General features: G+C 37.7%; 1 protein-coding gene across 7 annotated transcripts in view; it reads right to left on the bottom strand.

Moving 5' to 3' along the window:
* Positions 1 to 767: 767 nt before the first annotated feature.
* Positions 768 to 12,176, bottom strand: part of LOC116905663 (neurexin-3) — a 793,437-nt gene continuing 782,028 nt past the window's right edge. For all 7 annotated transcript variants that reach the window (XM_032908632.1, XM_032908638.1, XM_032908639.1 and 4 more), the window contains one exon: positions 768 to 3,137. In XM_032908632.1, coding sequence (XP_032764523.1) covers positions 2,983 to 3,137 — 155 coding nt within the window. In that variant the 3' untranslated portion in view covers positions 768 to 2,982. The remainder of the gene's footprint in view (positions 3,138 to 12,176) is intronic.

Genomic DNA, 12,176 nt, shown 5'->3' with positions numbered 1-12,176 from the left:
TCAGTCTTCCTCTATCAAACCATGGATTAAAGGTTTAAATGTACGTCATACTCCCAGAAGCAATATCTATGTGCCGGCATCTCAAAATTATACAGCAAAAACAACTTTGATGAAGATGCAGAGTTCATTAGTGTTAGAACCAACTTTAGAATAAATGACCCAAGAGCCAGACATTTATATTTTCTATGAAGCTTCAAAAGTCACTTGGATACTATCAGCTAAATATCTATTTTGGAAAATATAAACCTTAGCCATTTCCTTGCTGATCAAATTGCTATTCTTAGGTATACAGTAATAAATGGGCATGATTTCCTTTCCACTAATTAAGGATCAATCTGTTTCACCGAGGCTCATGGAAAATGACAGATCAGATTCAAACTCCCCTTTCACCAAGTGGTCTTTGTCACTGGATTTTTATATCCAGCCAATTCACTTGGCATCATAGTAGGATTGCAAGAAATAGAATTTATTTTAAGTAGATAAATTGGTGGATAGGTGGGTAGATACATGATAGAAAAATAGGGATAGAGGTGATACATAGATAAATAGATATATAGTTAGAATATATATAAATAATAGACAGATATAATTGCTTGATGGCAGATACATAGATAATAGAGAGCTAGATAATACATAGAAGACAGATAAATAATAGATGGAAGATAAATAATAGAAACCTTGAAATAGATACACAGGAGATGATAGATAGATAGATAGATAGATAGATAGATAGATAGATAGATAGATAGATGATAGATAGATAGATATATAGATAGATAGATAGATAGATAGATAAAAATAGATAATAGATGAAAAAGATGGGTAATAGAGAAAATATACAGAGCATCCATTTTCCAGAAATTAAGTAAAGGCCTTATTTTATTGGTACCATGAACATTTGTATTAATTTAGTCAAGGATGGACTTCTTATAACATGTAGGTTACCCAAGCAATTAATGATTAAGGGACTCTATGCTCGTCTATATATGACCTGATTCCAGCACTTCTCTGTATTTTTATCCTTCCCATCTTTTCTTATTAGCTTATTTTATCCTTTCTTTTTCTTTCAATCTCTCCACAACAAAGCCATAGCTTTATTTATACAATACATGAGCTTATTGAAGTCTTCTATTGACACAAAACGATGATACTCTCTCTAATCCTCATATAGACTAAGTTTCATGAATTCGTTAACATAAAAGGAGCACAGAATAACAGACAGTAAGTTCTACTTTAAGGGCATTCATGCAATGAAATAGCCAATTACAACTCTAAGAGCCGAGTTCAATATAGAAAACAATGGTTTATAAGATAAAGTAGTGAGGCTGGTTCTAGGCACAGCAAACTGGCTCTAATTCTAATACTAAAGAGAAGATCCTAAAAATTATTCAGATGTCAAATAATGGATGAAGGAATGAATACCAATTGCAATACTTTTAGTCAACATTGTCTTTTGATATATTTGCTTGAGTTTGGTTAAAACTTCATATCCAATGAATGCATCTGGCTTCTATGTACTTGTTTCAACTCAGTGTTACACATGCTATGTGACTTATTTACACACCACCACCCAGTAACAGAAGTCCTTGTGCACTCTCCCAAACAAGGCAAGCCAAATAGAATGTGTGAGTGATTTGCTTTCTTAAGTCTTCTATGAGCAAAAGATACAAGAATGCTATTAATAATACAACATCTAAAATACCTTTCTCCAAGTATTCAAGTTTGAAACTCATTTCATGAAAAGCAATAACATTTTACCAATTCTGGTCCAAATACTTCACTATACACCAACAGATTGCCCAAGATACACTCAGAAATAATAGAAACCTAGAAAGAGCCTTGGTTAGTCTTTACCTGAAAACACTTGACCCGTGTGACAAAGCAAGAAATCGATGACAGAAAAATCCATATGTACCTTTGGAAGGTTGTGCACACTGATGATCATTAGGAAATCTTACCTTTTGGCCTCTTCTGTGTGCATTCTCTTCCTGGCCATTTTTTCCTACCTGTTGTTGGATGTATGCTCAATGGGAATAAGCTTGTGAGGCTAAGGCATTACGCCGCCAGTGAGAGGAAACAAATGGGTCCTAGTGAGTCTTCCAAAGATAAATTGGAGGGAAAGGGAAAAGCAGAAAGCACAATTCCTCCTGGTACTGGATTGGCCCATAACTGTCTGTTTCAGAGTAGAGTAGTATTTCTAAATCATAAATATGGAAACCAGATTCTCAGTAACACTGAACTACCCAGAAAAAATGATTGATACCAAACCCTTTTGCAGATATCCTAGCACATAATATTTTTCTCTCGATTGACAGATTCCCCTTTGTTCACCTTTAACACACAAAAGACAAAACTGAAATGGAAACTGCAAGAGAGGCCTCCACACATGGTAAAATTTGATTAAGAAGGAATCAAGTGAAACTAACTAAACACAAGGAGATACATATTTTTATTGTGAGTATGCCTCGATATGACTTCACTCTTCAATCCAATAACCTTGTGTACTTATTTTATAACAAAATATTCCAATGAGTTTAGATTATGATGTTCATGTCTACCATGAAAGCTGTGTTTAAAAGATCATATAATCAAAATGGCCGTCTAAAGCAGGCTAGCCAAGTACTTTTCCCAAGTCTCAAGCATTTGCTTATCTTGAAAAGGGTCATGGTTAGGAAATGTCACAATAATGAGGAAGAGTGGCAAGGTAAAAAGGGATAGACACTCATGATACTGAAACATCTTCAGGAGCATCATTGGGTCATGTCCATTAATCCAGTCCTTTCTTAGACCTAAATTAATCAATGTACCTGCTGCAGCACTAATGGACAAAGTAGTAATCATAGGCATTCTTGACATGAACTAAATGTACTCTATGTGTGTGTGTGTGTGTGATACTCAAAAATAACGAAAGTTTGTATATAAAGGACAGTTCTCTGTACCATTATTTTCTCCATCCCCCCATTAAGATTTCCTGGAGCCACTTCAAAATACCCCAAGTAGAAAAACTGTACACTCACGGTCATTACACTGGTTTCCAGAATATGATGTCATGGAGCAGTCACATGTGAAGCCTTCCCACTGCTGCATGCAAACCCCCTGGTTGGCACATGAATCCTCCTGACAGGTTGTACTGGGTCCTGGTAGTGCACAAGATGGAGGGTGTGGGGTGAGAAAGAGAAATAGAACAAACATTAATAAATCATCCACTAAGACATCACCTAAGTCTACCACCATCATGCCCCCACACATTCAAAAACACAACCATCAAAAATACCAACTCCATCACATGCAACGGAATTCAGTATATACAAAGTAGGACAGAAATACATACTTGGCCACACATTATCAACGATTACACAGAAAAGGGAGAGGGCTGAAAGCATGTTCTCCTTTAGGTAGACTTTGCATAAGAGTTTCATGTTCTATCGTTCAACTCAAAGGACATTTGGAGCAGGGATTTGTGTTTAGATAATGCTAAAGTAGAAAAATGTATTCTCATAAGTCTAATGAAATAAAGAACAATGTTTTACTCCCAAACAAAAATCCCCTAAGTCCATTCTGTAATGCTACCGAGATAAGAAGTAGAAAGGAGGAGAAGGAGGGAAAATTAGCTCATGTGCTGTGTCCTATAGGTGTTAAACAATTTATGTAAATTGTGTTATTAACTACCCCCAGAAGCTCAAATAGGTAATTATGATAAACTCCATTCCATAGATTTATAGCATGAAACCAATTTACCCAAGGTCTTACATTTCTTCAAGAATGCTAATGCCTACTTTAGAGAGACTAATACTGAGACTCCTTCATCAGAGAATTCCCAGAGCACTGTCTTTAGACCAGCCATCTTAGTATTTGTAGAACTACATATTCTTGGGGACCACCCTTAAACCAATGAATTAGAAGCTTTGGAGGAGCCAGAAATCCATCTGCGCAACCTTCAAAAATTCTAATGTTCATCTGCAGTTTGAAAGCTACCACACCACACCACACCACACTGTTACTTAGAGCTTTAATACACATGATAAAGAGTGTCTGCCCTTGGGGTGTTTCTAGACTAGAAGATGCAAGGGAATTATTTTGCTGTAAGGAGAAAGTAGTAAATCCTCGGTAATGCTCCTTCATTATTATTTCTATTTTTATGTGTCTTTACCTAATTCCATCTAAATATAGTGGTACATGTACATAATTTATAAGCCAGCATATCTACTTCCAAAGCATTCTAAGAATCTATTTCTTTTCCAGATGGGAATAAAAAAAAATCATACAAGTTTTGCAATCTCATCCCTACAGACTGCCATTTAAAATCATTCTTTTTGGTTAGTCTGAAACTAATCTCCAACCATTCTCTTTTCATTCTTCACTTATACTTTAGCCTTGGGGTAAGTATAAATAGTAATATCTGAGCTAACAAAAAAATAGTGTAAAATTCAGCAGAACTCCAGATTCCCCAAGATCCTCAGCAAAGGAGTTGGGCTCTTTGGCTCAACCAATGTATTAGTCACGAACCGATGCAGAAAAGCACTTGACAGTGTGGAGAAAATATATTTATTGCAATTACTGCATCTTTTGCATTTTCCAAGCTGCATTTCACACAGGCACAGAATATTAAATGTGACCATGCTAGATTTTAAGGATGTATGTTCAAGAGAGATAAAGTACTAGAGAGGATTCACCTTCTAGGTGGCAAGACATTTTGTATTTATTCATGAAGTGTGGAAGCAGAACAAGCCATTACTCATGAGACAAAGCTATTAGGATATGACATAAGAAAGTTCAAGACAATTACTAACACTGAGGGAACAGTGCCGCTGCTGGGTTCCTACAGCTCCTATTTGCCATGTGGTTCCCCCATGTAGAGATGAAAGGAGGTACATGGTCATGTTCTCAGTGGGTCCTAAACTTGAGCATTGTGTCCTGCAAGTTTCATTAACAATGGCAAATCAGGACAGCTTCTTTCAAAGGATAAAAGTGTCTGAGAAATCCACAGGGCTCCCTAGCCAAACAGCTCTCACCAGACAATGGACTAGTAATTCAACCATGCTCAAGATCGGAAGCACATGGAAGCTTCTAACTTGAAAGCAGAAAGTTTGAGAAAACACAGCAATTCTTTGCATGGTTACCGAATCTAGAGAAAAGCCATTCTCCTCCCCTCTAACTGCCATATTTTAGCCATTTTTAAAGACCAGCCTGCCCACCACCTCTAGATCAAACATTCTTCAATAACTACAAGCAGAATTCTTCCCCTTCTTAGTGGCCACACACTTATTATCTACAGCATTAATGTGTCCATATGATAAGGTTCAAGTTAGCATTTTATTATGCATTCTACCATCTTCTACTTATAATACCAACTATCTTTTAATGTGTGTTTTTAACTATTTGTTAGTAAAAGACCAATTGCTTCATGCTTTTTTAGAAGTCAGGTGTTACACTTTGGGTAGGTCCTTTCTGCATTAGGAAAATACGCATTCAAAGAAAGTGTTTCAATATGAAACAAGATAATATGAACTGTCCATACTCTTAAACCCTGAATGAGAAAGTGAGACTTTAGTCTGCAAAGAGAACAGACATAAGTCTTTTCCATCCATTAAAAGGTGGCTCAGGAATTGAATAGGAAGGGAATTACAGATCATTTCCAAATTCTTCTAAGATGTTCCTCATCCCATTAAGAGTAAAGGCCATGCAGGTAGTACTCAATGCCTGGCTGTATTGTTACTATCCAACTGATTGTTCCATGACTTCTCATCAGTTTACAACCAAGCATGGAGCTCCTTTCAAGGTCGTGATCACTAGATTCTGGCCTCCCATACTTGTTAACATTATCTACCACCTGTCCCCAGGTCACTGTGTCCCAGCATCCTTCCCACCTCTCTAACATGCTGATTTTCACAGTATTGTCACTGCCTTATGACATGAGCAAAGCTTATGAGCCAAGCTCATTTCCAGGCCCCAGGTAGCCCTACTGTTTGGGGACTGGATCCAGAATCTCAGTGGTATCAGGCTCTCCAGAGGCTTCTAACACCTTGTCTCACATTCCAGGTCTATTGTTCCTGACTTCCAGCCCATCTTGGTCCACAAATTTTTTTGCTCCTGCTGTAGCCAGATGGTGAGCAACCCCTCATGCAGATTTCCAAAACCCATGATCATCCTTCATTCAAGTTTCAGCTCAGAGAGAGCATGTTCAAGCCACCCTATGAGAAAGTCCCCACCAGTATCACCCTTTCCGTCTTTGAGTCTTCCTGTCTGTTTTAGTTAGCAATTATATGACCTATAATTAAGTTGTTTGTTGAATTTTTTCAACTAATGGACAGATAATACTTCTATGTTTTTGATTCACAATGTGTTATTCCATCCTCTGCATCCAAGTCCTCTACATCCAACTCCTCTCCCAGCCTCTACAGCTATGATTGCAATTATTGAAATTCTAAGCAGAAGAAAATGCATATTTGTCTTTCCATGATTATTAATTTTACTTGGCATAGTCACTTTCATTACTACTGCCATGAATACAGTCACCCCTTTTCTTTATCTGTGTGCCTGTGCGTGTGTGCACATGGGTGCATGTATGTGTCAGGGTAGAAGTCTAAATGTGTGCATGAGCATATAGAGGTCTGAGGTCAGACTCAGCTATCATTCTGTGCTATCATAGACTTTATCAGTGGCCTAGAACACACCAGTCACAGTAAGCTGGGTGACGAGAGAGCCCCAAGAATCTGCCTGTTCCCACTTCCCCAGTGACCTTATTATAGGTACTCATCACCATGCCCTGATGTTTTGTCTAGTTGTTCTTGTTCTGTAGGTTTTTATTAATTCTTTGGCATTTTCCTATAATGTACTTCAATCATACTCACTGCTTACCCTTTTACTCCAGTTACTCTCCCCATCATTTTATAACAGGAGATCTATGGCTTGAACCTGGGTCCTTGTGCTTGCACAGAGACCACTTCATCAACTGAGTGACATCCCTAGCCCAGCGCCTCACTTTTTAAAGGCTGAATATGTACATCTGAGTCACTTTTCTTTATCCATTTATCTGATGACTGCACCTAGCTCATTTCTACTTCTTAGCCACTATACACAATGTTGTAGTGAACATCAGAACAGAGACATCTCTTTGACATATTGATTTTAATTCCTTTGGATATGTGCCCAGAAGTAGTATCGTTAGATCATATGCTAATTCTATTTTTAGTTTTCTGAAGCATTCCATACTGTTTTCTGTAATTACTGCATTAATTTGCATTCCCACCAACAACATATAATGATTCTCTCTTCTCCACTTTCCTGCCAATTTATCATTATTTCCATCATAGCTATTCTAAACCTGAGTTACTAACTTGCTATGGTTTAACATCTGTTTCCTCAGTGATTTGAGGTAAAAAGGTTTTTATATTACTGATACATAAAGGTATTTAAATATTTTGTCCATAATTTTAGTGGATCATTTGTGTGCCTGCTACTTGATTGATTGTGTTCCTTATACATTTGAAATATTTACCTATCAACATATATTTGATTTGAAACGTTCTTCATAATCTATAGGGTTTGTCCATATCTTACTAATTATTCTCTTGCTATATGAAAGTTTTACAGTTTTGCACAATCTAATTTCTTTATAAATATATATATACATATATGTATATATGTATATATATATTTACACATATATATATTTGTTCTCTATATTTTGAGTATCATGCAAGAAACCTTGCCAAGACAAATGTTATACAGCATTTTCTATGTTTTCTTCTAGTGGTTCTATAGTAGTAATTGGATGTTTAGTCCCTTAAAGGTTGAGGTCCTATTTGGTTCACATTTACACCTTGTATTTCTAATGTAGCATTTAGCCTAGAACAATAGTTCTCAACCTGCCCAATGCTACAACTCTTTAATATAGTTCTTCACATTGTAATGACACCATCAACCATAAAGTTTTTTTTATTGCTGCTTCATAATATAATTTTTGTTACTGTTATAAGTTGTAGTACAATTATTTTGGGAGCTAGATGTTTGCTAATGGTTTGCAATTCAAGAGTTTGAGAACTATATATGGAGTGACGACTCGTGAGTCAGTTGTGAGTGAATAAAGGATTAAAAGGAGGGAAAGAAAGTCAGAGAGAGGGATAGAAGAAAGAAAGGAGGAAAGGAAAGAGGGAGAAAAAAGGTGGGAGAGAAGAGGTAATGGAGTGGACTCTTCAGTTTTGCTGCCTCAGCAGAATATAATCAAACCAAAATTAATGCCCCAACTAACTGTTGAAGAATGCTGCTGAGCCAGCATCAGCTTCTACCCTGAAGGTAGAACTGGGGCCGTGTCACCAAGGCATCACAGTCTCTCCTACCAAAGGTGTTCAGTTGCTCATGGCTTCTCAGTTGGAAGTTGAGAAAATCATACAATCATCGTGATGGGTAGCAACACGTTAGTGGCAATGTCAGTAACACCTCAGTGGTCTTCAGCTACTTCATCTCCTTCACGATATACTGAGAATACCACACTGCAGCATGGCCACAAGAAGGGGTTGAAACTTAAGATGTGCTGATGAAGCTTTTCTCTCCCACTAGCCTCTGATCCATGGTCTGTGTTTAACCAGCATCATCCAAGACAAATCGATTTGTTTCATGCATTGACATTAGTGGTATATAATGATCCCAGCATTGGCCATTGGAAGCTACCTCGTATTTGTCTTGTCAATTGGCTCACAGAACTACTAAGAATCTCTGTTACAGAACAGGCCACAGAACACCTAAGTCATCAAAGATTCATGAACCAAATCTTATGCTTAAATGGTAAAAGAAATAATATTCCATGGCAATGAGGAGGCAGGAGTTCACACTACCCTGGGTAGAGGAGGGATGATAAAAAAGTCAAAACAGCTGTTATCATAATCCTTCTTGCTTTGATCCCCCTATTTTGGGGTTACCTGAACCTAGATATCCAACAATGGCATCACTCCCTTTTTAAGATCAAAGGCAAAAATTTAAAGTCAGTGACTTTAAAATGCAAACTAAGGCCTCATTATACATATATGACCAAAATGAAGACATGAAGCAAATCCATTTGTCTTAGATATGTTTAGTTATACACAGACCACAGATCAGAGACTGCTGGGGAGAAAAACGTCATCAGGATATCTTGTCTCAAAGTCTTTTCATGCCCATGCTGCAGATTTTACTTCTTCCCCCTCAGCACTTATTTATTGTTGTGTTGGGTCAATATAGGGTAGGGAAAAATAAGAGAAAGAGGGAAAGGGAGGGGGGAGAGGGAGAGGAAGAGGGAGATAAATGAGGAAGAACAAGAAGAACAAGAAGAACAGGAAAAAAAAGAAAGGAGGAGGAGGAATGGTGTGCTAGCTGGTTTTATGTCAATATGACACAGTCTACAGTCATCTGAGAGGACGGAACCTCTATTGGAAGAAATGTCTCATTAGATCTTGTTTTAGGAATGTAGGTTAATGACATTCTTAACTAGTGATTGATCTGGGAGAGTCCAGTCCTTTGTGGGTAGTGCGAACCCTGGGCTGGTGATCCTGGGTACTATAAAAACAAACAAACAAACAAACAAACAAACAAAACAGGCTGAGCAAACCACTGAGCAGCACTCCTCCATGGCCTCTACATTTCCTCATGTATCTGAGTCCTGCCTTGCTTGAGTTCCTGTCCTGACTTCCTTTGCTGATGGAGTATGCGAAGTGTAACCAAAATAAATCTTTCCTCCTCAATTTGCTTTTGGCCATGGTGTTTCATCATAGCCATAGAAAACATAACTAGGATAATGGGTATGGAGTAAACAGCATTAGAAATAATCCAAATAATACTTCGTGAAAAACTCTCTCCAGCTTAAAGTCATTCAGATATTTTCTAGTTCTCTATATACCCTGTGTACCTATAGTCAATTACAAACTTAAAACCTATGACATAATAGGAAAAGAAATATAGCTTTAAAATCCAGTTCTAGTATTTACTATCAATATAAATGTAGCCTAGGTAAACTTAGTTTCTGCATCTTTACGATGTAGATTAAATGATTCTACTTCATGCAGTGAGGTTTAAGTGACATACCTTATGTAAAGTTTATAAATGGGTTATCAGTATAGGTCATAGGATGGCAGGAAATAATTTACAAGTCTGCATCATTCTCCTGAACTCAGCAACTTTCAATACATGACATCACCAGTTCTTCTGAATGGGAAAATGGGGAATTTTGTTTCTTCCGGCTTAAGTTGGGTATGAAGTTGGTGAGATGTTCAGAAACACATTATGTAGGTCATATTGACCCGACCCCTTATCCTTGAAGGATGAAATCAAGAACTGCTGTGAGATCTTCAGCTTCATTTCTGCCCCTCTCTTTATTGCATGTTCTTAGAAAACCATTCCAAATGGCAAACCATTTTTGAAGAACTGATTTCTTTTAAGTCAGGTGCAACAACATTTCATCACATAAAATACAATGGAGAACCTGATTCAGCCATTAGCTTTGAGGAAAATGAGGTAAAAAAAATATAGCTGTATTCCTTGTATCAAAATTGGAAAATTAAAATGCTCCTCACATACCAAAGGTAAATGTCAGTGTCTTCTAAAAATACCTTAATAGAGGGTCAATGAGATGGCTTAGTGGGAGCAAAGGCACTCATAGACGAAGTTGATAACCCTTGGTTTCTTCCCCAGGACCCACATAAGGGAAGGTGAGAACTTGCTGTCAAGCATTGTCCTCTGAACTACACTACACCTGCATGTACCCGAGTATGTCCACTTACATACTAACCACCTACCTCACTGAATAAATCAACACAGGATAATTTAAAAAGTGAAATTTAAAAACAAAAATGCATTAACAGAACTTCAGATTTTTAAGGCATTTAAACCCCAAAATACTAACCTTCTATAAATAGCCAGCATGTAACCCTTGTTACCCTGAGCTAATTAATCCTGGATGCCTCACTTTCTTGCTTACTATCTGGAAACAAGAACAGCTAACATTTCTGGTAAAGAAGATATTGAATTCTAAAAATAAGACCTGTTAAGGAAAACCACAGTGAACAGAAAGAAGTGATTCTGACGAACTGTCTGGTTGGATGAAGCATGCTGCTTTATTCCCCGTGGTTTTCCTTTGGTTTGTTTGTTTTTCTTTGTTTTGTTCCTTTCTTATAAAGAGAAGGTTTTACAGAGATTTTTTTCTTCTCTAGTGATATCCACCTTGGAAGCCTAAAGAAATGATCAATATGCTTCTGAGTTCAATAGGAGGACCATGTTATAAATGGATGACGAAGAACTCTCAAACTGATGGGATCTCTATTCCACTGAGTAGGACCCACAGCCTTCCCGCAAGCTCATATAGAGCTTGGTGTGCATACAAGACGGCCATCTATTCTTTGCCTTCTTTTATCATAGTGTGTCTCTGCTATCAAGCAGGTAGGAAAAAGAGCTTGTTTCCATCCGGGATACCCTGAGCATCTTCTGGGAGGGAACATTTTTCCATTCCTTGGCCAGTAGCGTAGCAGAGCCTAGGAACCTGCCCCTTGTCCCTGGCATTCGTACCTTCACTTCTCCTCTTGCTCTCTGTCTTCAGCTCCCATACTTCCCATCAGTTTCTACTCTGGAGGAATGGGCCAGGAAATCTTTACATAATACAAGTCAGACCCAAATTTCAATTACTCCCTGATAGCACCTTCGGGATAAATCCAGCTCCTTACAAGGAATGTCAGCTATTCTATCTCCACTCCCTGCCTTGGAATCATCTATCACGTCTCCACGTGCAGATTATTTCACTTTAATTGGACAATCTTTATTTCCTTGTACCCGCCAAGCTCTTACATGAGTTTCCTCTATAAATTCCCCCGAGAAATACCTGCTATTTAGTCTCAGCTAAAATTCTGCCTGAGACATTATCCTTAAACACTCACCTTGACTCCCTTTAATCATTCAGGCTCGTCAGCTTCCTCCCTGCTCACACGACACCATGTCTAACTCCAGCACAGCCGTTTTCATTCAGCAATGCAATTATTGGCTGCTTTCCTGGCTTCTCTGATATGCAGACAGCATAATCTACACACCTAGATAAATGTGTGATATACAGGAATAGCCGAATCTCTTCCAGTTAAACCAAGAAGCACGATCATTAAGGAAGTTTTTTTTTTAATTAAGTAAATAAAACACAATCCAGTAATACAAGTAAGAGGACT

This window comes from Rattus rattus, chromosome 7 (genome assembly GCF_011064425.1).
Source record: "Rattus rattus isolate New Zealand chromosome 7, Rrattus_CSIRO_v1, whole genome shotgun sequence".
NCBI classification, from domain to species: domain Eukaryota; kingdom Metazoa; phylum Chordata; class Mammalia; order Rodentia; family Muridae; genus Rattus; species Rattus rattus.
The sequence above is the reverse complement of the archived record's forward strand: the minus strand, read 5'-3'. Positions and strand labels throughout refer to the sequence as shown.